The sequence below is a fragment of the Macrosteles quadrilineatus genome, unplaced genomic scaffold, assembly GCF_028750875.1.
Source record: "Macrosteles quadrilineatus isolate MER2022 unplaced genomic scaffold, UCM_ALF_1.0 Scaffold_4__1_contigs__length_99947679, whole genome shotgun sequence".
Lineage (NCBI taxonomy): Eukaryota > Metazoa > Arthropoda > Insecta > Hemiptera > Cicadellidae > Macrosteles > Macrosteles quadrilineatus.
The window spans coordinates 79,258,483-79,285,060 of NW_026542597.1; the positions used below are offsets into that span (position 1 = coordinate 79,258,483).

Below are 26,578 nucleotides of genomic sequence, written 5' to 3' on the forward strand. Positions count from 1 at the left end.
CTGACACAAAACAAATAAAACAACAAACAAGTTATAGTTTGTTTTAAGCTTCAGCAAGAGAAGAAGAAGAAATTTACATACATAAAATGTACTTAAGAATAAAATCTTCATCAAAGTCGATTCCATTTGAGACAAATTACAACCATAAGAAATATTTAAGCTTGATTAAAAAAAAAAGAAGTAAAACATTCCTGTCTATGTTATTTTTAAAATGAAAACATAATTCATATCATAAATTAGTACATTAAAACTACTAAATTTACGGTATAAATGTTATTTTACAAAAACTGAATTCTTAAAAATGTTAAATTTTGAACAATTGTGCAGGTTTTGTATATAATGAGATATTTTTTTATAAATTGAACAAACAGAGAACATTTTGTTATATAGTCAGTTGGTGCGATATGATAATTTAAAACCACAATCAATCATACATAGACAATATTACATTTTTTTGCTTAACATTCTTTAGAAACTGATAGAAACTGAAAGTGTTACAATAGTGACAGGAGGAGCGACCCGATAGACGCACAAAATGGCAGCGGATTGTTTAAGATGCACTTTATAACTTATAAAATATATAGAACAAACAAACACATAGGACTAAAGTAATAAAATGTTATACACTGAAAAACTATAGAAATACAATAAACATATAACATCGATATATAAAATGATTAAAGCATAAAATTTACATACTCGTATAACAGTAAAACATATAGATTACCCATTCGCAATTGTTATTAAGTATTTACAAAAGACGATATCGTTAATTATTTTACACGTTCCTGCAAAGGAAAATAATGTTGCGTTTATATAAAAGAAAATTCTATGACTCCAAACAAAAACTTATTAACAAAATATACACAAAAACTAAGTACATAGGGAATCTAACGGGTAGGTTCGTTTTTAAAATTCTTGGTACAATTACAGTTTATATACAAACTTTAGATGTTTGGGAGGGCAACGGACGTCGAAAGATGATCGTTAACTGCTGGATGAAACGGGTATCACAGAGTGGGACATAGAAGAAACTCCTGTAATAGAAAAAAACGTTGTTGGAAAAATAAAACTGACTAAACTTTGACACTTTTCACACACCCTATGAAAGGTCAATGAGTTGAGACTAGGGTTCTGATTTCAACACACTGTTCTGTTTGGATTTATGTTCTATTGGTTTAGTAGAAGATTAGTATCAAGTCTACCTAAGAGATATAAGCTCTTAATCTCAATTTTTCCAATCATGTCTTATGCGTCCAGCTATTCCAAACATTATCAAGTGTTAAAAGTTGAGTAAGCTTTCTTCTTTAATTTTCCTCAAGTTTACATTTGAAAGAAGGTAATAGCTCCAGCTTAGAAAAAAATGTTTAAAGTTTTTTAATTTAATAAAACTAAAAGCTATGTGAGTACTTCCCAACAATTCCCTTCCAAAAGTCGGGAACATACAAATAAAATCAGGCCAGTTGTAAAAGAATTTATGTTAATAAATGCAGTAACTAATCATTTTTTGCGGTGGATTCAAATTTAGTCAATTAAACCTACAAAAGTAAAATAATTATATTGATCACAAATCTACCTTTTGGTGTCTTAACTCAAACCCTCAAGTCAGTGAAATTGTAATTACAGTCAAGTATTTACCATTTACTTAATGTTTTACAAGTGTAGATACACCAAACAGTGTTGAAAGTCACTTTTTGTTCAATTTAATAATAGCACCAACATGTAGAATTCTATTAAAAAAGTTGTTTAATGTTTATTGACATGGCCCATTGGATGGGAGCGAGCTGGTCTAGTGGTTAGAGCATGGGACTTCGGTCCTGGTTTCAAATCCCGCCAAATCACCAATGGATTTTATCTAATTGATTATACAGTAGAACCTCTTTAATCCGAACCCCTGTAATCCGAACGTCCACTAATCCAAACGCCTCATTGCTTTACTCTATACACAGTAGGCCTACAGTAGTTCTTTAATGTATTCTGTATTTGTGGTATACGCACCATAATTATTTCAATTGTAATGGACAGTAGGCCTACTGTTTATTCCCTATGTTTACTACTGTATTTAATAAACATTGTATTTTAATTTATTAGGTATTATTCACTTTTCCCTAGCTATTATTATGTAAAAACAATAATATGTTCTGTAATCTGAACTATTCAATAGTCCGAACTACCCCCGGTCCCAATTAGTTCGGGTTAAAGAGGTTCTACTGTACTGAAAACCTCTAGGTCAAGCCTGATGTAAAAACAATCCCAGGCTCGTGCTGTGTAAAAAAATGGTCCATTAGATATTCAATAAGACCTAGATTTTCGATCAACAAAGTTATCAACCTACCAGGAGTGGAGGGCTCTACAGGGCTGGTAAGGGCGTTGGCGCTGATGGGGGTTGGCAGCCCTGACTGGTTGGCCATCAACTTCTGTCGCACTTCCCTGATCTTCAGCTGTAGTGATGTCTTGTTAGGGAAGATGTCTACGTGACATGCCTGTGACAACATTGTGTTAGCTTATACAGAGAGGGAGAATAAATTACACTTACACTTCAGAGATACGCATTTATACCTCTAAGATGTTTTTATCCAAACATGTTTAAATTACAGAATATTAATTGACCTAAACTGGCCACAGCAAGGTCAGAAGCAAAAAGATCGGTTAACATAAAAAAATGAAACTATTGTAAACATTTGAATACATGGTACGAATAAAATATTTTCATGTGAAACATATTTAAAACTTTAAGTTTGTCTTTCACTAAAACTTAAAAATATCATCTCTCAATTTTCAATCCAAACCCAAAAACACATACAAATTAAATAATCATTGAACTCAGTGATGATAATTTATGCCAGCATTCACGATTATAACATTTATTACAGCTAAATTTATAGGAAAATAAATAGCTGATACCCGCGGGCTTCGTTGGACTTCATACTTCATAAGTATTAACAAAACTATTGATTACCATACCGGGTTGGGTGGCATTTCGAGTGGCTTTTCATGGTTACTTCGAAGAACAACATTAGACTTAATAAGCTGTTGGGGCAGAATCTTAGGAGAGTATTAAAACAAAAGATGACTATCTCCGCCTGTGGTTATATTGGCTCTATTCATGGAAAAAAATCAGCTCAATTGGTCAAGTAGTTTTCACATTATTGACATATTCGAAACATTCATATCTATAATTTTAGTTCCTCTATCTATGTCATTGACTTGATCAGTAACGCACTAAAATTATTAGCTTGCTACTACATTTCCCAGCCATTATTTTTGAAGAAAAAAAAACACAAAATTTTTATAACATTTTGGAAAAAAATAAAGTCAATAAGTTGATGAATTATGCACTTAAAAATAAAATTACCCTATTTGCACAAAAACACAACAATTTAGTATTCTCCTTGAACTTAGTAATGTGTATAATTTATGTCAGCATTCACGATTGTAAAATTTTTAACAGCTAACTTTTTAGGAAATAAATTTGACATAGTACAGTTTTTAGATTTAAAAAAATAATAACAGTAACTGGTACAAATTACGAGCCAACATCTTTAGAAAACGTGTCCATTGTGTTCGCCAAAGTGATGATAGTCACCTTTTACCGATAGAGAATGTTATATTCTGTAAGCAACTTCCAAACAAACAGCAGTCCTAGTGTTGGCAATTGGTGGCTCACTGATCGTCACTATTATTTCCACCTGCCTTATATTTCAATTTTTAACTAGGCCTACTTATTTATTTTTTAAGCTTTCTTGTTCATGTTAAGTCACTCACTGTTCTCAGTGAGGTTTTTTTGTATTTTTCCTAGTGTTGGCAATTGGTGGCTCACTGATCGTCACTATTATTTCCACCTGCCTTATATTTCAATTTTTAACTAGGCCTACTTATTTATTTTTTAAGCTTTCTTGTTCATGTTAAGTCACTCACTGTTCTCAGTGAGGTTTTTTTGTATTTTTCCAGTTTTGGCTGAGTTAGCACACTAATGTTATACACTTTAACTAATTTCTCACATTAAGAAAAGAACAGATTCCAAATCCCAAAACGTTGCAAAATCTTCATTTTGCACTTGTCAAAATGGAAAATGTTTGCAGTAATCACTAAATAACATCACCTTATTGTTGGACTTTCACTCATGATCTGGATATAAGCAAGCATGCGACTATCATTTTTGATTAATCAAACACTAGTTTCCTATTCTGTCTGAATTTTAATTTGATATTTATGATTTTTAGAGTTAATTCCACATTTAATATGCTCTCCTCTATACTTATCACCTAAAACAAACTTCAAAGTATACCTGGAAGTTGGTGGTGGCTTGAGTGGAGGGGAACAACCCCTGTTCCTGGAACAGCTGCATCACCAGCTGTCTTCGCTGTTCCAGGATCCGGCGATGCCCCTTGTCTGGGTCCCGACTACCTGGAGTCTTAGGAGTCCGCGGTGAAGACGCTTCCAAGCTCTCCAAGTCAACGGTTGATCCTATATTTGATCCTACAACAAGGGAAAATATTAATTTCCAAACTTTGATCTTTATAATGTTCAGGATTTTTGTATGGAAGGCAGGCTTATCTGAACAAAAAAGAGTCAATTCTTAAAAATACACAGTTTTACACACAGAGGTTTTCTGTACATATATCACAGGTTCAATCTATGAAAAGCTGTATATTCCCAATTCCGTAAGACAATTTACGGTTAATGACCCTCAAAGCACAGCTACTATACCTTGAAATCCAGTAGTAAGAAATCAATCTATATAATTAATACGCTACATGAAACTTTGTCGGTTGAACTCCTCCGCCATTTCTTAACCGATTTTATCCATTGACGTCTCATTGGAAAGAGCGTGTCGCGTAGATTTGCAAACTGGCCTTACATTTTTGAAAAAATCCCTTGGGCTCTGCCCCAGTGGCTTTGAAAGTTCCCATGTCATCCTTATGAAGAACATAATTGTTTACATTTTGATCAGCTGTATAATTTAATTGCTGTTATTTATTTTTAAATTCAATGAAATGCGTTGAGTACATTTATTTACTATTTGAGTTTGTGTAAACATAACCCCCAAGATGGATCGTGTTAGTATGGTTGTATCTTAAATTTGTGTATTTATCGTTGTTTTGTGTCGCTATGACGGATCGTGTTAGCATGATTGAGGCGTAATCGTGATAACGACCGCAGCTACAGAAACAGAACAGTGTGGTGCGTAATAGGCTTGGCTTAACTCATCACAGTCAGCACCTGACCCTGGACAAACTCAACTATTAGGTTACAAATGCGCCCTTTAACACTACCCCAAAACGACTTTTCGCTCTCAATTAGTTCTCTATCATGACCTGTGTTGCCTGTACAGCTAGGCAGACCCAGAATGTATGAAAGAGAAAACCGGCCGGAATGCTTTAGGTTTATCAATAACGAAGATAAACATGGTCTGAGTTACAGTACACACCGGTAATCTTATTGAGTTGAGTCTTTTAAACACATTGTAAATATGACTGTTAGGTATTCGTTTTGAAATAATTCCTGTAATACTTTGCAATTGCTCGAATTCGAGCAACATGTACACTAGTACTCCTTAAAACATGACAATTTTTAATTTGACTTGGTAGAAAAACTTATTAATCTATATCCTGGGGCTTCGATATTACATCATTATTATCCACTTGGATTAGATTAATGTCCAGCAATTTAGTATTGCCTAGTTGTTTCTGTCCTTGATCATTAGACTTTTTGTGGCCTACATTGTCCAGCCTAGCAGTAAGTAAGCTAGCAAAAATTTTTCTAAGTAATAAAGCTGTCACCTCATTTGACATTTCTCTTTTACTCATCTTCTCCTGAAATAAGCTCCTTGGTGTGTAGGTTATAATCCTAATTTAATAGAATTTACTAAAACAAAATAAAATACTATGCAAGTTAAAATATAAAACTTTCAGCTTAAAACTGACTATGTTGCAGACATTGGTAAATAAGTTAACTACGGACAGTATCCAAAATAAATTTACCTTTAAAAGCTTCAATGTTGAAGTCTGGTCCAAAGAACGTTGAACCGATAAGTTTGCCAGACTTCGGAGTTGCGGAATGAGACACTTCGGAGTGAGAGGGAGTCGATTCTTCTTCTGGAAACAAACACATTTGGTAATGAATGTTCGTTTATTGTTATTTCATGACTCACTAGCAAACTCTTGCAAAATTAAAATACAGTAGAGTCTTACCGATCATGCAAGATAATGGAATTAGGGAATGACTTTTTTGTCCCTTTGATCCTTCGTTGCTAGGATCTAGCCAAGAACCATTTTCAAATTACATCACTTCAGGCTAGCAGGTTAGGCCTAGAGGATCATGGTGTCATCCCTTTCTTGTTATCATTGTTGGTTGAAGGGTTTTGAACCTGGAACCTCAGGGACTCCCACACAGGGGTCAGTGATTCGTTCCTAACAGATTAGTCGACCGCAAGATTAATGAACAACCGACAACAACGTCAAAAAAAGCTGAAATAGTTAAAAGTGGAACTGACACATAATTATAAAGGTGTAATGTTGAGGAACAATACTTTAATGTATCACGATTAAAACAAAACATATTACTTGAAATCTCAAAAAGTATAAAATGTTAAACGAAAACGTTTAATAACTTACGATGTGGTTTCTTGCGGATAAACACATGAGGACTGCTAGGCACGGAGATGGCGCTCGGTGATTGGCACTCCTCTGGCTTGAACTCTGGCAGTGATGAAAACTTTTTCTCAAAATTCACTTGCTCCAATACTCTAAAACAAAACAATTGACTAGTGGAAATACGAAAGCTTGAGCTTTTTAAGAGTCCTTGGAGCCTAGACATTTTAACTCATTTAACAATTTAAAAAATACAATGAACATTTCTAATCTCACAGTATACTAATTACTAAATATTTAAATTACAATCACTTTGGTATTTGAAAAAAATAATTTGAAATGGTAAATAACTCTTCAGCGGCTGTTTGAAATTAACAACATTAACAATCACTAGTATATTAGAAATTATAATCGCTTTAGTGTTTGAAACAATATTGTTGGATGATAATTAATTAATTAACTCTTCAGCAGCTGTTTAAAATTATCCAAGATGACCGCTAACCTCCAAAGACTCTTAAGCTTCTTTTTAGGCTTCAAAGAAATCACAGACTTGCACATCTTGAGTTGCAACAAGTTTGACCATATGTTTGAATTGTTATTCGTTCAAAATACTTATTAATAAACCAACCAAACCTTTCAATGAAAACAATTCACAAACCTGTCCATGCCATCTTCTACATTCTTCTTAAAGAAGCTCCTCTTGGTGGATGGTGATTCTGGTACGGTATCTTCTTCCATGTGACTATGACTGGTCGTGTTGTTTACGTTGTTCATGTTGTTGGCGTTGCTTTGAAGGTGCTCCTGTTGTTGATGGTGTTGCTGCTGCTGTTGTTGCTGTTGTTGGATCTGTTGCTGTTGCTGTTGTTGCTGCTGCTGTTGCTGGATCTGTTGCTGCTGCTGTTGGATCTGTTGCTGCTGCTGTTGAATCTGCTGTTGTATCTGCTGATGATGTTGTTGTATCTGTTGGTGCATCTGTTGTTGATGTTGCTGCTGATGGTGGAACTGTTGATGTTGACTGTTGGACGTTTGAGAATTGTCTTGTCCTTGATTTGACCCAGACACTGCTGAAAAAAATCCTTTGATATGAAAAAAATAACGTTAATTGGATTTGTTTTGCTATGATAATGTTCATAGTTGTTATAAAAAAAACTTCTCACTTTTTAAGCTTTGGGATCTTTTCTATTTGGCATCCTATCTTAAAAAAGTGTTTTTTTTTCAGATTTTTTAAAAATTTTGTGATTTTAAGACTGGTTAATATTTAGATTTAGATGTAATAACAGTTTACGCCAAGTTATGAATACAAAGTAGTTATGAATACCCTTCTTATACTGAAAAGAAACATTTACTTCTACTTCTACTGTGCCATTTACAGATGTAATAAAACTAACATTTACAATTTGTACAAATAGTCATAATAAGCCCGTGTACAACATATTTGAAAATTGAAACATTGGCATAAACTGATATAATCACACAGTGGTACATTTTCATACCAGAGCTTTGTTTGTGGTAAAAGCTCATTTAAATTATTTCTAGGTGCTCCAAGAATTATTACTTAGCTGACAACAATTAGGTACACTGCTAGTACACAAAAACATTTGAATTATTGTAGACTCACCCATAGATTGACGGCGTTGCAACGGAGCCTTGCCAAGTTGAGCTGGTGTCGGAGCTAAGACAAACATTTGTCTGTCTTCTTCTCTCTAGAACAGATTTGTACGTATGTCAAATAACTTGGAAGGTTGGCAGCATATTTATTTATTTATACATAAGGCATTTTGAAAACTTGATAGGTAAATTTGATTCTAGGCTTGGTTAAAAATAATTCATCAAATGGGAATCCAAATTTTAAAGTACCTATTATGATTTAAAGGTAAGCTTGCTTTCCTGTCAATTTCCTAAACAATTTCTGGCAAATGTCCTATCCTTAATCAGATACTATATTTTAAAGGTATTTCTAAAAAAATTCAGAAAACTACATTAGTTATATTTAAAAAAAAACAAAATTCAATTTAATATTGCTTACACTATTCACAAGAAAGTTGAAACAATTCACAGTTTAACATTCAAGAACCTACTGTTTTAAATTCATTCCCGAAAACTTGAGTTGTGTTCAATACCAAAGTTTACAAAAAGTATGTAAAAGAAAAATTTACAATTCAAAGAACACTAGTTTTGTGTAAAGGTTTGAACCAGTTGTTTTGTGTTTACAACAAACATTTTGTTTTCCACAAAAAGTTGTAAACATATGTTAACATCACTTTTAAAGCAAACGTTTAATCGGTTTACACAATGCCAGTTGAAGACAGGTGTCTTTGCCAAATGTCATCACGTTACAATTAATTCTCTTTCCGAAGCATATATTTTCATTAATAATTTAACATACCACTTTATAGTTGCTTTGATCTCTGTCTGGAGATTGTTCAGTCACATTTGAATGCTCTGGATTTACTTCTTCTTCTTTGGTTTCTGAAAAAGCGGAACATCAAAACCAGTGATCTACAGAATATCAAATCCGAAAAAGAGTGATCATAACATTATAAACTTGGCATAGAAGTTCCTATTTGAGCTTGCTACTAACTATGAAGCGGATTTGCTAAGTTCCATGAGAGCTTTGACCTATTTAAATAAATTTATTTGAAGGTCTGAAGAAAAGTTGTACTTGGATCAATAGATCAACAAAATCCCATTCAAGCCTGCTACATTCCTTTTGACTTGTCAGTTGAATCATCAGAACAGCTTATTTGAGGGACTGAACTGATGCTCCTACAAAACATCAGATTTTTGGCCGAACTCGCATAGAATGGAGAAACTTTTGCCAACACAAGAGGATAGCAGCTAGCTTACCTTGAAAAAGTGCAGGTAGGCCATAGAACATGCAGAAGAGAAACTGAACACACCTGCACTTTTTTAAGGAAACTTAGCTGCCTCCTTATTCTACAACTCAAAATCCTGGACTAGATCCTTTCCTTGAACAAACTTTTGCAAACACAAAGTCAAATTGGATTGTCAGTTCGGTTTCATCATATCCGATCCACAAACTGAATTGAATGTGTGGCGAGAGGAGGATAGGAGTTTAATAAGCTTTAAACAACACCCTTTGATTGAACTTTATGTGGTAAAATGTAAGAGTAAGACTTTCCGCAATACCATAGAAGCCTCAATACCAAGGGCCATAGTAAAATTCTGGTTTGAACAACTAGTACTTAATACTTGCTAGATTGTTATTTATTAATATATTGACAACAGGGTATAAATTACAAGAGCTAATTTAAAAGTATCATTCAAGTCGATTCAGTTAAGAAAAAGATTGTTGAGCTAGTAATGAATTATAACTCACCCTGGTAATGCTGATTATTGGTTTTGTCACTTTCACCGTTGACCATCGAACTCTCGGAATACTGGACTTTGGGCCGTTCCTCGTCACGCTTCACAATACTAAACAAGAAATAAACTTTACGTCAGTAAAATATAGTCTAGTAAACAAATATGAAACTTAACATATATGTAGCAAGGATAAAACAAAATATCTAAATCATGAGGGTCTTGTAAATTTATAATTTAAAGGAAAGCCAAGTGGCAAGTTAGGAATTGTTTTGATTAAGGGATATACTTCAGCTTAAATATGTCTTATAACTAATTTTAGTCTTATAACTTAATTTTAACTAATTTTTAATTTGTAGACACGCAAATTAAATACCTATCTCAAAACATAATACTGAAGTTTTGTCTTAATATAAGACTTTTCCAGAGAGTAGATTGAAGTGAAAGGTCAATTAAAATAAAAAAATGGTGAATTTCAACAGACCTATATTAGGACGAAATATCAGGATTACATTTTTTGTCTATCTTATTATTCTCGGGACTATTTTTTCAGGCAAACATTACGACACTACAAATTTAAAAAAAATGATTATTACAAAAATGACAATGGCCAGTATGAATAAAAAGTATTAAAACTTCAACAAATCTCTTCACATTATGAATTTGAAATCATACAAGGAACCACGTAAGGGTGTCTAAACTACAAAATTATTTTTGAAAAATTAAATTATGACTTGTTTCATCAACCAGATCCCACTCACTTGTTCGGCTTGCTGACGATCACAGTAGAAGTGTGAGGCTGACTAGTCACCAGGGTTATAGGCTTTGCTTGCTGCACTGAGATCTGACGACCACTGGCATCTGTAAATGTATGGTGAATATAAAACTAATGTGGGAAAAAAAGAGAAAACTTAAAAAAAGACGAGGATGAAATCACACTTAGCATCTATGACATAATGATTGTGCTTAAGCTTTTCGATCTAATAGTGAATTTATGGGGGTATGACAATTCTCTGGCTATTGAGCTTTTTATGCTTAACATTTTTAAGTTTCATTCGATTACTTTTATGTGATTTTTAAGTTTGATCAATTTGAGCCTGGCTGGTTAGGGGTGTTAGAAAGGAAAAAAGTTCAGATTGTTTAACTGGGAAATACACTTGATAACTGATTTACGAGTATATAGCTTAGCACTCTGCTCTAATATCCATTTCCACAGGTTTACAGATATACAAGGTCTCACAAAACACTTTGGATATATATTTTTTTTGTATAGTTACTTAAAGAGCAGATTAATGAGAAATAATACATTGATTCCTCATAAATCTAAAAAAAATTGATTGAAATAGTTGGTTTGAATCTGTATCAGCACAAAAGATCTGTATTATGTCATGTGTGTTTTTCTTTGCTGCATGTATGGTTCGCTGTATTACAACATTCTCAGGTAAGCCAGCTGCACTCGTAGATGATAAAATATCAATCCAACGAGCAAATGGTAGAAACCCCAAAAACAATGTTCATTTAAGTAATTTTACAACAACCAATTCACAAAATCTAAATTTCCCACAATACCCTCACACACCCAACCCTTCTCACTCACCCGATATCGGTATCTGGAAGCCAGTCTGAGCGGGAACGTAGACATTCTGAATTCGTCCGTTGTGCAGCACGTATTGCACAGTCTCTCCCTGCGTAGTGTTGTTGGCCGAGTCCACTCTGCTGATGGGTTTGAACAGCAGCGTGTTGAGCAACCCAGACTCCACCGGGTTGAGAATCGTGACAGTCATCGGCTGCTGATAGTTCTGCTGAGGCCGTGCTGTCGTCGTCTGCAGCACAGGCAGTGTCTTGATGTTGGCCTGGCTGATGTTGGGGAGGAAGGTAGACACCTTGGGCTGCAGAATGGTTGTGTTTTGAGTCGACTTGACACTTACATTCTGTGGTGTTAGTAATGTACCCACATTCAACACGGACACCTGAAACAGACAGGGTTGGTAAAAATCAAGTTTTTTTTTAGGCAGGATTAAATATTAACTGCAATTTAAAATCATTTTGAACTGCATGGATTATTTGGATTGATGTTATGAATTGGAATAAATTTTCTACTTGGAGAAGAAACATTTCTTCAAGACCAGATTTCCAAAACCCTTTAAGCTCCATTAGATAATTTCTGCAATAACAAAGTAACAAAACAGTTTAGATCTGAGTGGATTTCAAACCTTTTCCAAGAAAAAAATTCAATTGATTTTGCAGTGAGAGAATAGTAAGACATTGTTTTTTCCAACATAAATAATTCAGGATGAGCAAAATAATCTTTTACCCATCTCAGGTCTAATGTTTTCAATAATACTATGAATGGCAGAACCTGACGCAATACCTGAGCCTGAGTCTGTGGTGCAGTGCTGGTAATCCTAGTGTAGGTCTGGCTGGCACTCCTAGCCACCGCCTGGCTACTAGCCAACGAGGTAGCCATTGTAGACTTGGCTGGTGCCGGCTGGCTGCTGGCTACAGTGTGCATCACCCCTGGGGAAGATGGTATCTTGCAGTGAACTGCAGACAAATTATTGACATTACATCTAACTGACATTGTCAACCCTTGATCAGTATAGTTTTGTTTAAGGAAAGGCTCTAGGCCAGGATTTTAAATTGTAGAAAAAGGAGGATAACAGCTAGCTTACCATAAACTCTTTCTCTACACTTGACAAAGTCCCTTAGGGGACGAAATATTGTATGCACAGTGTTTTTCTACTTGTTCTATGGCCTACCCACACTTTCAAGGTAAGCTAGCTGCTATCCTCCTTTTTCTACAATTTTGATCAGTATAGTTAACATTTGAATTTCAATATCTTCAAGAACATAAAATGTAACAGGAAATATAATATTTTTACAGATTAACTTATCAGGTTGGTAGGTGTAATCTCTTTATGTACCGAGTGGATACACTAAGACGCGACCCACGATCTAGCTGCCAAGGATTCATAGTTCATCGTGGTACTAACTGAGCAAACAAATAACCGTTTTCAAACGACCAATTCCAAACCCCCTTACTGAATGTGTTAAACACTCTTACCCGTGGTGGTTTTGAGCCAGTCGTCCCCTTGAGAGCTTGTCGCACTCCAGTTAACAGTGGAAGTGGCAGCAGACGACGATACCGGGTACGAATCGCTCTTAACAACCTATGGATAAACATCAGTATTATCTAATATCTTAGACCAAACCACAATCATAAAACCTAAAAGATTGGGCATACAAATGGTGAATCTGATCACAACAAATTTTAAAAGGTTTATAACTTCAGTCTATTTAATTAAAACTGTGGATCACTAAGTTGTTCAGTACAACAACACTGAAAGGGGAGTGTTGCTAGTTTATTATTAAGTGTATCAGACTTCAATACAGAGAGTTACTGGCTCAATCATTTGAATATTTATGAACATTTCAGGGGTGTGAACTTCTTTAAAAGCCTTTGTGATCATGTTTTTTAAAAGTGTACCTACATACGTAGACATAAAAAAAAACATTGACAATGGCATTACAATTTTAACTTTAATTTTAAATATAAAAAAAGCAGAAAGGAAAAAAATAATTTTTAATTAATATACTCTGTATGATGGAACCTATCTCCTGACCCTCCGTCCTGGGGATTTGGGTGTACCAGGAGACAGGTTCCATCAAGCACCTGTAACACTTCATTATCATTCACCGAATTAAAACTAAAACATGTACATTTTGAGTCACACTCTCTCATTAACTCTTGTCCTCAAACATAACGTACCTTTGGAGAGACAGGCATCGTCTTGAAGGCGCCGCCGGTTGGTTGGAAGGCACACACTCCAGTAGGGTTGAGAGGAGAGTGGTAAGGATAGGAGGACAACACGGCTACAGAAGATTCACCACCACTAGACGTTGCCTGGAACTTGCTGCCACTCTCCAGACTGCCGGACGGCAACCTACATCAGGCAATTACTGAATTTATATAATCCTTCCGACTATTTCTGACCATGCAGGGTCTTTACTTAAATTTGACGATGAAATTCACAGGATTATTTACAGTTTTTCTCCATCATATTTGTTTATTTATTGTAATACTGACAAGAATAAGGAAACTAAGAACAGCTATTGGCAAAAATGGGATGGCATCACAGTCTATTTATAGATCAATACACATAGACAGATTACAGGACTTTGTTTAAATAAACAATTTTTCATCTTTCGTATCATTTTCATAGACGAGTGGTAACATTGACACTGCAGAGATGTTTCCATTTTTAAACACACCCTCCTGCCTTGATTGGATGTGATTCCAATTCCAGATCAAGATACACCATATATAAAAACACAGTGGTTTAATATTTACTATGAATAATTATGAAATAATTCACAGCACTTGAAAAGTAATTTGTATGCTATTGTAAATTCATAAATAAAGCATAAATTAAAAATATAATGTTGAAGAAAACCTGAAAATGTTACTCGTTTTTCTGGCAGAAGTGACGGAAATCTCGGGATGTTAAAGCAATAGCTGTCTGCAAAGTTTGTACGACAAAAATTTACATTGAATTTACAATGTTGTGACTGTAGGGAATCACCACGATGTTGCCAGGAACGTATTTACCAGGAATTACTATTCATACCTTACAACTATAGGTTATCTTGTTACCTTGCTTTGATTGGTTTAGGCCTGAAGGTGACCTCCGCTTTGACCCCTGACACAGGGCTGAACCGTTGCTGAGGGAACAAAGGTTCCGTCTCACTTTGTGACTCTGAATCAGAGTCTGTCACCTTCTCCTTACACTTGAGATCTATTTCTGGTTCTTCACATATAACCTGTAAAAAGATTTGTGTTGAAAACCACTATTTGGATGACTCTCAATTGCATGGCTTGATCATTATTAATTTGAATATTGTGATAATGCCTCAATAGTAAACATGTTGTGAGTGTCCACACAAATAGATAGTAGGTAATCATCCTATTTAATCGCACATGTGGGCTAGAATTAAGAAACACCGAACCTCAAAGCATTTGATTCGAGAAGCTACTAAGCTGCTATTTTGAGGGAAAAAACCTTTTAACAAACATGACCTACAGATATTTAAAAAATTGTACCTACACAAAGACATCACCGGACTTCAATCTTCCAATTCACAAGCCAACTTCCACAGAAAGAAAACCGTTCTAGAAAGGAACTGCATATTTTAACCTCCATCCAGAAAACCTAAAGCAATAAACCTACCCAATCCACTATAAGAACAAACTAGCAGACTCCCCCCCCCCCTCTGTATAGAGACAACCCTTTACGGAGACTGTTACACATTGAGATAGGATTGACCTAAACATGACTTCTACACTCTTTGTTTTCATTTAATTGTCTATAGTGACATTTTCTTACACAGTTAGTAAAATTCTTTTTTACTCCTAATGATCTGGTGCCTGATCCTGTCCTCAGATGAGAAAGTACCCTAATAAAAAACAAATTTTAGTAATTGTGATGGAAAATATTCACATTTATCCCTTTAACTGAGGAGCGAGCTAGTCTGGAAATAGAGCGCAAGGCTTCGGTCTTAAGGTCCTGGGTACAAATCCCACCAATCACGATTTTAACTAAATGAGCAGTTAAAAATCATCTAAGACAAGTCTGAAGTCATGGATAATGGTACCTCGGTGTTCTCTTGAGATATCTCCACCTCCTGCACAGCTGGAGGGGTAGGTGGTGGGCCTGGGGATGAGACGGATACACCAGCTCCCTCCACCCCCTCGTCCACGGACCCTAGCTTGCCTCGGCCGGAGCCTGTGGACGACTTGCGGCGATCCTTGCTGCACCACTTCCACTCCGGATGTGCTTTGAAATGGGCTTCCTTCACCTGTGGACAGAGGATAAGAATGTATATACATGGACTGATAAGGCTTTAAAAAGATTTGTTTGCACCCAAACAAAAAAATTTGCACAAAAAAAATTAAAAGGACTTGACGGCAGCAATGAGCAAAATGTTACTTGAAATAACCATGTTTTAACTTTGAACACAATGTTTATTGGTTTCAGTTGTTCTTTTCCATTCCCATCTCAAGACTGGTTAAGTTAATCAACCATCTGATTTATTTTTTACTCCTAAAATGAACGTAGACATAGTAGCTTCACTGTGCTTAGTATTGTAAATTAATTAGCTCATCTAATAAATCAAACAAAAATACATATTGAGAATTTGAGTTGCGAACCTCAGAAGCGAGTTCATGGTACTTCTGCTTCTCCTCTGGGCCTAGAGCATACCACCACTCCCCGAGTATCTTGGACACCGTGCGGTTATCTTGATTTGGGTGGCGCTGGTGGACCAAGGCTCGGTGCCGCTTACTGAAGATCATGAAGGCATTCATCGGCCGTCGTATACGATCTCGCTCCTTCACCTGCAAAATAAATCCTCATTCTTTTCATGTTTGTAAAAACAACAACACAATTGTTGATAAATAACATGAATAGAATAGTAGATAAAATAATTTGTTAGACGATGTGGAGTATGCAAATCTTTTGGTGCAGCAAATTTACGAAAAAGAGTAAGCAACTTGAAATAGAATTAATTAGGCCAGATCATTAACACAGGGAATCTGTCTAGATTCACGATGGAAACAAGGCCAGTTGAAACCTGATAGGAAGCCATATCACATCATGGAATATAAAATGGAGGAACTGAAACGTAGAGACAAACCCTATCTGACCATGAAGTAATACCAAGATTACATGGTTAAAGAAAGGGCAAGAAGAAGGAGTTGTTTTAGTGGGTAGCCAAGAGCGAGGTGGGAAGGCATCTCCATATACCCCTTAGTATGCAGACCCCTTAACAAATGAACATTTTTTCAAGATTTTCCTGTCTCTTTGAAAAAAGAAATGATTTATATTAGATATAAATATCATTTGCTAAAAGATTTTTCATACAAGACGGGTTTTTTTATCAAGCATGTAGATTTTGATTAGCCTTGAACTGCCAATCATACAAATGGTTAGTACTAAATGTAGAAAATTAGGTCTTAACCAGAATTTGAAAAACCTATTCCTAGCGTACTTATAGTGAAAAAATAAGCTAGTAATTTTAAAATATCAAACTAAATAAATAATAAGAGTTTTCAAAAAAGTTGTAGGCAGCCTTTTTTCACCTTAAATTTACTGGTCTAGCTGGCGTTAGGGCCTGAGAATGGAACATATCAAGCAAATAAAAGTAAGTACAACACAAGAATTTTTGTTACTTTACTAATGAATGTAGGAAGCAACACCAAAAGGTGAGCCAACAATATTGCTTCCTTGGATTCTTAGGTTATAGCACTACTGAGCCACAACATGATTAACTCCCAAAAGTTAAGTATACAAAAACTTTGCACATTTTACAAAAACGTTTTTGATAGGTAACTCTAATAAGACTTGTAATACCGCAGAATTTTTTTTAACCAAACTTCATACAAAAAAAGAGAAGATAAAAATAATTTAACACAATGTAATCCTAATCTCAAGGTAACAACAATCCTAAAAGCCAAACCAAAGACTAACAAAAAACCACTCCTGACCTTTAGTGGGCTCTGCGGCTCCTTGCTATTATGTAGCGCACTGAGTGACTGTGTGCGTCGTTTGCCAGCCGCATCATTGCTAGCAGCGACTGCAGCGGCGACTGTGTCCTCCGACTCAAACACATCATCGTCCTCCTCAGGTACGGGGGGTGGGGCACTGAGTGGGGGCGATAGAGGGGGGGAGGCAGGGGGCGATGCCAGCAGTGGCACTAGCGACTCCCACGAGTATGTCGTCTGACCGACGCAGCCATCGTTGGTGCCTATTAACACGTCAAGTTGTACAATTGGCTTTTGGATACAAAAGTAGACACAACTATATGGAACAGCAGCAACTAGTGATATGGGTCTGACAGTAGGGTATAATTTTATGTCAAAATGATAATAATTTACTTGTTGCAGGGTAAAGTTTTTGCAAATACCAGGTTTATAACAGTGCTTCTATCAAACGATCCTGTATCGTTGGTGCCACTATAGCTGTTTCGTTCTCAACATAAGTACATCACCAGGTCCAACAACACCAAGCTTCCTTATCACTTGAGGTTGAGGTCGTCATAGTAGTTGTAGACAAGATATAATTAATAAAAATACATTCAATAAACAAAAAAAACTTAGTACTACTTAGCACATGATGTGGTCCCTGTAAAAGGAGCATTGTCTCCTCAGCTTCAAGGGATAAGTAAGGTTGACGTTTTTGGATCGGATGTTCTACTTATATAATAATGTTTAAATTAATGATTCAGAGGCTACTCCTAATCATTAAGTATAAGTTGTGTTAAATGTTGATTTTATCAACTTAAGAAACTTGTAAAAATACTTAGCCTATTCGCTAAATAAACTAAGCATTTACGATTTTAATATCTAACCATCTGTAGAAACAATAGAACTACAATTGTCCAAACTACTGTACAATCATCCGGATCACCAATTATCTAAGTAACCTCAAGTGCATTGCAGTTTTTTGCCGTCTGCGTCATACAGCGAGTGAATTTTAGTGTCGTATGAATTGGCCGGAATCTATTCATTTGTCTTGTTCCACTGTCTTCAGCTAAAAAATAACCCTTTTCTTGAAAAATCTAACTATCCAGTTTTTTTATCACCTGGACAGGGTCTGGTCCCTATTGTTCCAGATGGTTATAGGTCTACTGTACATATAATTAACAATCTTCACCTAACAGTGAAATATTGAACAAGATTTGCTGTTAACCTACTTGAAACGTTCTCATTCTTCTCAGGCTGGTCGTCGGCCGGGGTCGCTGGCTTGTTGTGGAAGGGCAGCACAGGCAGCAGTTCCGTAGGGTGAACTATGACTTGTTGGAACATGTTGGTGGCCGGTGGCGGGGGAGGGGAAGGCGGTGAGTCTACAGCAGTTGTGGCAATGTGGAGACCCACTCGTATCTTGCTCCCCTGCAACATACAGCTTGTGGTAAGTATTGAGTTTTCTATCCTTCGAGCGGATGTGTACACTAAAACTAATCAATGAGGTAAAAATATCAATTTACTTACATGTAAAGAAAACCCACTAGATTGTTAAAATAGTACTCAGTAGCCTAGGTAGCTAGAGCTACTCCTATAATAAACAAAAAATTCATATAATATTCAATTTAAAAAAATGTAAACAATGTGGTGCCAAACCACTTGGAAGACAGCTTCAAAATGAACCTTTAGGTTTCAAACATTGGTCGCAGACTTAAACACGGATCATTGACAGTACAACAGGTATTTAACATTTTTATTTGAAGAAAAACTTCAGACCAGCCGACCCCTACTATCTTCCACCTTTCTTTCCCTTACCTGTTGCAGCACGGAGGGAGGAGTGTTCTCCTTGATGTACACTGGCTGGTGCGACACTTCCTTCTTGATAACAGACTCCTGTGTGTGACTGTGTGCTGCGGAGTGATGCTGCGGCTGCGGTTCCTCCACCACCACTGTGGACAACTGCTGACTGCTGCGCTGCAGTCTATCACTGCTGTGTACCTGCAAAGTCACACATACATTGCTTTACACGGTCAGTAAAATTAAATCACAAACTGATTAGGATTATTACTAGGATAGATGGGTTTAAGGATGGATGGGATTGTATTTTAGTTTGGGATGAGATTTTTATTCTTGGACTGAAATGGGATAGGATGATTCTTCCTGAGCAACAAGGTAAACTGTTGTTTGTAAATATCTCCCGCAATCGTAGAGACAATATCATTAGTCATTTGGAATACCAGCAAAATCATACAATTTCCCGCAATCATAGACACATCATTATTGTCTCCCATAAAATTTTTTAAATCCTGGACTAGAATCGTGAAATTGTGGTCTCAAGAAAATCCCAAATTTAATGTACCCTAATACACCTGAAGATGAAAAATATACATTTCCCAAAATTTGGGAACCATAACAGTTACAAACTAGTCTACATTTAATTTGAAATATATGTGGGAAAAGTGGCCTGAGTTATTTCTTAAAAATATAAGAACAAAGATTTGTATTTTGTAGATAGAATAGTCATTACAAATCTGGCTTTTTAATAAAAGTTATGTGTTGCTTAGTCTGTGTTTTGGAGCTGAGCTAAACCCCCGTGTAATGGACCTGCGGGGCAAAAGTGATCTATAACTCTCTCATTCTGTTCTATTCATGTTTGAGTTACATATAGGAAGTAAATAAAAATGTCTAATAGCACTTGAAATATATATTTTAATTTTCACTTGTACTGTTGACTCACAGGACGGTAAATACAATATATTGCTTAAACACCTAATAAACAACTAAAATAATTTTAGAATCCCTCGCAACAACAAATGCAAATCCAAATGGGTACGGTTGTTAGAGTTTATAAAGCATTAAAAATCTGCATAAATCACGAATGGCACATATTATATCACATTGGTAAGTGATGGCCGATTTAGATTGGACACTCCAATCATCTTGACCCAATAGGCCTATATTTCATATATATTTCAAGTGCTATTAGACATATTTTAATTTTTTTTTTTTTAAGAGGTTGGCGGTCTCTTTTAACCTTGCATTTGCCCGTCCACATAGACTAAGCGCCCGTGCGTGGATCGTTTACAGCAAAGCAAGGAGTGAGCCGGTACAGTACACTACAAAGGTGAACTGTGTACTGATAAAATGTTATCGGCAGTGACCAGGAACCGAACCCATGACACCGCTGCCTTGGGCCCGAAGTCCGTGACGCTACCGACTGAGCCACCGACTCACTAACATATAAAACTTTTTTTTATTTACTTCGGTAAATTTAATAACGTGTAAAATGCTGATCAAGAAGTTATACAAGTACAATGGCATATAAAAGTTATAAAAAGACATTTATGGATTTTTTTTAGAGGGTAAAACTGCACATATACAACCGTTATTATCCCCAAATAAAACCAAAGAATGTAATTATCGTACGTATAAAATTCAGAATCAATCATGAAAGACAACAATGAAATTAAATATTAACTGAAACAGTCAAGTTATTGATGACAAAAATGTTTAAATATTCAAGTTCAAAATACTTTGATTTGGGATGAATCTACTGCAATTTTATGCAAGAAATTAATTCAATAAAGCCTGCTCTCAGATGTCTATTTTACAATATGTTACAGACTTTAAACAAGGTCCATTGTTTATCATGCCTTGTTTGTCTCTATGCAATACAGAATAGAATTTTAGGGCATTAGCTCAAGTGCCTAATCGGTTTTTAATGTACGAAAATAGATTATAAGAATTAAGACTTTTTCTAAACCTAAAGGGTCATGTAAATTATTATTTAAGAATTAAAAATATTAACTCTACCTTCAATGTATAATCTCTAAACTTATATGTTAGAAAAAATAAATCAAATTTTTAGAGGCCTTCTCCTACTATATTGTGACTGCAAACAACTAAAACTGTCCCATTGTTGAATTGCTTGATTAACCTTTTTCAGTAAAAATTTAAAATATGTTTGTATCTTAACATTCAACTTGGCTTCTTAACAATATGAAATATAATAAATTCAGATAATAGACGAATAAATGAGCATATTTAATGTATACAATCTAAAATTTGATTTATTTTAATAACCTACATGACAACACTTGTCTAATATAAATATTTTCATCAATCTCTTTTCTAAAATAAATAAAAACTAAATTATTTTTAAACACTAAACAAGACTATCTAGATTAAAATGGTTTTGTGCAAATAAAATATTACAATATCAAAAACTAACCTTAAACTCTTTTACATGCCCACCTGACATTCTTAATAGTCTGTTAAAATCCATCATAAATCACAAACTGTAGCCATAGATAAAAATAATCTATTTATTGTCAAGGTATTCAGAAAACTTAAAAACTCTTATAACTTTCATGGCAATATTTAAATATATGAGCAGCTCCATCAAGCAAGATTCGCTTGCAATCCACAACATATCAACAGCAGGTTGTGTCTGTTTGCCTGACTAAACCTGTCCTGGATAGTAGCAAAGCTGATAACAGCTGATTGCTGTATTAACCTTGAAATCACTCAGGCATAGAGTAGTTTGAAATTTGAAAAATATCTACATAAATTATTTAGCTAAAGAAACAAAAATTGTTGAAAAACATTTTGTTAATTTTAATGTATCTGATATAACTCTCAAAGAAAAATTACTGTACTGTAAATTATATTGATTTGCTAAACAAGGGAATACAATATTTGGTAATTTTCATTCATATATTTATTTAATACCTAGATAACTTTTATTAGGTTGTAAAAAAAATATTTAATATCAATAACTTTATCACAATTATTTACCAAAAGCATTGTGTAAAAGAAAATGTTTCAGATAAATCACATTAGTGTCTTAAGCATTTGCTGACAATAAACAACATAAAAATTCTTTCTTACAACATTCCCAACCATCAGCACCAAAAATATATATGAAAGAATTAATATGAAGCAGTGGTTAAAAAAATAAACAATATAAAAAAATTAACAATTAAAAAATTAACATAAAAATACATGTTCTAGCAGTCATAATGAATTTACTTGTTCAATCATCCTATATAGATGATTTTTCGACCACTGAAAGACCTCTAGTGAAAGTACGAGTATGGAATGTGATGGATATGATGAACCTGAAGAACAGTCATTACGTAGTTGGAAATCTTGGTTGGGAATGGGAATGAGGACATAGGAGCGGAACTGAGTTTGGTTTAGATTTACTTCAGAATGATAGATACTTTTTTTGGATAAAAATAAGGGAAGGAATAGCCTAAGGTTGACAGATATGTCTGCCACCCAAAGGAATATTCAAGATTATTGGCAGTGTTCATATTTTGTGATTATCGCGAAGAGCAAAATATGGCAAAATATGAACGGCAGACGGATACATCCGTCCGACTTATGTTTTTTGTGGGCCTAAGACAGATACATCTGTCAGATCAAGATTAATTTTTTTCATAACTTTTTAACAAAAATTAGTTCAGTGCTAAGGAATTTTTTTTTATGATCAATGAATTATTTCAAGCAAAATAAATACAAAACATAACCACTTTAGTTTGGAATAATTAAGCTCCAGCCATTCATTTAATTTAGCCCTGGGACGGTTAATAAATTAATTAAATTGAATTTAATTGAATGCTGGTCGAACATTTCTCATAACAAAATACAGTATAGTACACTCTCGATTATACAAGCCCTGGTTAACCGAGGTCGTTGTAGGCCTATATATGTATATTTTTTTATTTCCAGTCGGAAAACAATAATTACATTTTTGGGAATGTTTCTGTTGAAAGTAAAGTAATAATGGCAACTAATTTGTGATTTATTAATATTTTTTTTTTTTTTTAGAATAGAATAGAAAAATTCTTTATTGCTCAATGTACATATATACAGTTATTGTAAACAATCACAATAGTATTGAACACAATTCTGGTTATAGTATTTATACAAATATGCCTATGAACTTACACAAAATTTTTTAAACCTTAACTGTTTAAAACATGGGATATAATAATAAAGAGAATCATAGAGCAATAAAGCCCTGAGGTTATAAACCTGTGCGGGATCTATATTTGAATCTTACACAAACTCAGTAGTAGGGTAGAGAGTGCCTGGCCGGATCAGTACCACAGTTATACTACACAATATTTAAAAATAACATAAACGTGGCTTCTTCACATGAAACAATATTAACTTCCTTAATTCTTACGTCTTATTAAAGTATTAGGCATTGTTTAACAAACTATAACTAAGACTATAACTATCAAAGGAAAACACTATGTCTTTATATTAGAGTAGTAAAAAATTGATTAATGTCATTATGGTTAAGTAAGTAGTTACGTATAATTTTATTGAATTGGTTCTTGTTTTTACACTCTTTAATATAGTTTGGAAGTAGATTATAAAACGTTGGTGCTAAGTACAAAAAATATTTTTTGAAATGGGATAAATTGGGTCGCGGAACATACATTTTACCCACGTTCCTTAATGTACATAGCAGCAGCCAATCAGAGACGAGTATTTGATAAACCACGCCCTTAAAATGTATTGCATGTACTAAGGTGTATTTCCACTTTCCATAGAGTACATGTATAAATAATATCCCTAATATTGGGATATTATTTATACATTAAATAAGGATTATAGGTAGGATTTTATACATTACATTATTTTATTTATTACAAATGATCTGTAATAACCTGTTAGCCAATTCCACCATGAGACACGGATTAGCGAGGTCCAGAGTTAGGTATTCAACTCCATCGATATACATATTGCCGATCTTTGCAAAAGAAAGATTTGTAGGGAAACTAAATACAAAATAATAGTAACACCATAATTTAGTGAGTTGCCGGAATTTTATCTTCCTGGAATTTTACCCTCTGGGCAAAGCTGACCTCACTGTGACGTAGTAACCTGAGCGCTCAAAAGTTTATTCGCGAGCGGAATTTTACCCCCGCGGATTTGGTAGTCTAATGGAAATAGACAGAGCGAGATTAATTAAGTTTGATTAAGAGATTAATTGAGTTTGAGCATTTTTGAAGTTTGAGGTTAACACTGACACAAATGCAGTGATTTTGTGCTCTCCAACAAAAGTGATTTTTATTGTTGTCTTTGAGTATTTTTTTGGATGGAAGTATTGCTGTGATTGTTAAAGTTTTAAAGATTATTTTTGCTATATAAATCATAAACAATTTTGGTATAATTATTTTCAGCAAGTCTTTAAAGTTTATGGCCAAAGTTAACCTCATTTCAGGCATGTTTAAGTAGTGCTTAATTATTTTGATTTTGTTTTAAATAATTTGAAAATCAAATAAAAGTAAAATTTGTAAATCTGTGGCCTTCCAATTTCAATATTAGTTTCAGATCTTGACAAATTATAATTATACATAGAAACCCTAGGACAGACTGCATACTGTAACAGCAAGTTTTACCATCAGAGAATCACAATTAATTGTTAAATGAAGAAAACATTTTTAGTGCAAAGGAAGTAGTTAACAAGAGGACAAAACATAATATTTGAAGTAACTAACTAAATTCAGACCAGAATCTAATACCTCGTAGGACTATTGGGACACAAAATTTTGCCTTCTTAAAGGTATGTTGATGTGGTTTTATTCACCAAATATTTTTCCTTAAACAATAGACTGAGGACAAAATAAAGAAATAAAATTTGTTTATCATCAACTTTGCATTGGTTTATAATAATTCCAGTGTTTAAGGATTACCTATGTAAATACCGTGCATGCTCTTAGATAGACTACTATAGATCTGCTCTTGTTTTTACAAGTGACTTACCATAATTATTGAAATGAATGAAGAAATCCACTAAAATACAAGAAGGATAGTAAATAAAATAAGGAGACCAAGAATCTTATACAACAACTGATCTGAACACTGACTAGTCTGCAATAGATTACTCACACAACTAACCTGTTTAATTGCTTCACTAGCCTAAACCTAGGTCAGGATTCTTATCTTTCCCAATTGATAAGAATCGTGTGTCCATTTCCTATAGCTAAATAGTTGTTAACTACAACCATTGACTAAGGTATATAAAGTCAATGCTACAACTGGTTGATAACAGATGATATAATACTGCCACAAACATCTGTCCCAGAATAGGCCTATATTGTTGCAGAATATATATTGTTGCAGAATATATATTGTTGATAGTTAACTACAAGCTGTAACCTATTCCAATTATTAATGACAAATCTAATAATGGACCTACAATTAATTAATAAAATAGCATAGATATATATTTAATTGGAAATTATTAGCTATAGCCTATACCAGAGATTACTGGTTTATTAGCCAGCAGTAATTATGACACGGAAAATTGAACACTTTTGCCCAATATGTGCAAAGAAAATCTGCAAAACACAGAAATCAGTAGCTTGTTCATCAACTTGTCAAAGGTGGTATCATTTTTCTTGTGCTAAGCTGACTAACAATTTGTTTAATGGTATCTCAAAAAGGAAAATTATATGGACATGTGAATCATGCAGCAAAGGAAACAAAACAAATAATAACAGCTCTGATTCCCTACAGGAGGATGTTAACGTTAGTGTAGCAGATTTTGAAGAAAAAATATCCAGTCTAAAAGAAGAGGTGGACTTGGAAACATCATTAAATCTAGCAGCAAGTGTTGGCAATGCACTCTTAAAGGAAAATGAGGAGTTGAAAGAACATTTGCATACATTAAAAACTCAACATAAGGAAACACATATGAAGCTAGAGGATGAGAATTTTGAACTGAAAACCAGTTTGAAACTCGAACAAGAAAAACTTATGGAACTAGACATGGAGCATAAAAAGGAAATACGTGCGTATAAAGAGAAACTGCATTCATTGGAGAAGTTTCAAAATGAAATTATATACGAGCGTGAAGAATTCGAAAAAAGATTGTTAATAAAGCAAACTGAAATAAAGGCTAAATCCTCTCTGCTTAAAAAAATAGACATCCTTGAGCAAACTATTAAAGACCTTGAGAGTAAATTACAAACAAATGATAACAACATCTCGACTTTACAAACTTGTTTGAAATCAAAACAAGATCAAATTCACAGCCTCTCCAATAAAAATTGTGAGCTTACTAATAACTTGTCAACCCACAAACTCAAACTAAATGCCTTGATCAAAGAAGTCGATC

General features: G+C 34.5%; 1 protein-coding gene across 2 annotated transcripts in view; it reads right to left on the reverse strand.

Moving 5' to 3' along the window:
• Positions 1–221: 221 nt before the first annotated feature.
• LOC128992587 (uncharacterized) overlaps positions 222–26,578 on the reverse strand; it is a 56,035-nt gene continuing 29,678 nt past the window's right edge. Inside the window, exons 10-29 of one of the 2 annotated variants that reach the window (XM_054416235.1) lie at positions 19,252–19,434; positions 18,669–18,864; positions 17,461–17,720; positions 16,126–16,311; positions 15,570–15,773; positions 14,572–14,738; positions 13,687–13,861; positions 12,982–13,087; positions 12,289–12,461; positions 11,515–11,887; positions 10,679–10,778; positions 9,934–10,031; positions 8,980–9,062; positions 8,212–8,296; positions 7,252–7,654; positions 6,618–6,748; positions 5,985–6,098; positions 4,289–4,479; positions 2,336–2,483; positions 222–1,037 (exon numbers count right to left, since the gene is read on the reverse strand). In XM_054416235.1, the coding sequence (XP_054272210.1) occupies positions 988–1,037; positions 2,336–2,483; positions 4,289–4,479; positions 5,985–6,098; positions 6,618–6,748; positions 7,252–7,654; positions 8,212–8,296; positions 8,980–9,062; positions 9,934–10,031; positions 10,679–10,778; positions 11,515–11,887; positions 12,289–12,461; positions 12,982–13,087; positions 13,687–13,861; positions 14,572–14,738; positions 15,570–15,773; positions 16,126–16,311; positions 17,461–17,720; positions 18,669–18,864; positions 19,252–19,434 (3,426 nt within the window). In that variant the 3' untranslated portion in view covers positions 222–987. Of the gene's footprint in view, positions 1,038–2,335; positions 2,484–4,288; positions 4,480–5,984; positions 6,099–6,617; positions 6,749–7,251; positions 7,658–8,211; positions 8,297–8,979; positions 9,063–9,933; positions 10,032–10,678; positions 10,779–11,514; positions 11,888–12,288; positions 12,462–12,981; positions 13,088–13,686; positions 13,862–14,571; positions 14,739–15,569; positions 15,774–16,125; positions 16,312–17,460; positions 17,721–18,668; positions 18,865–19,251; positions 19,435–26,578 lie in introns of both variants that reach the window. The other variant, XM_054416234.1, reaches the window with a different exon arrangement.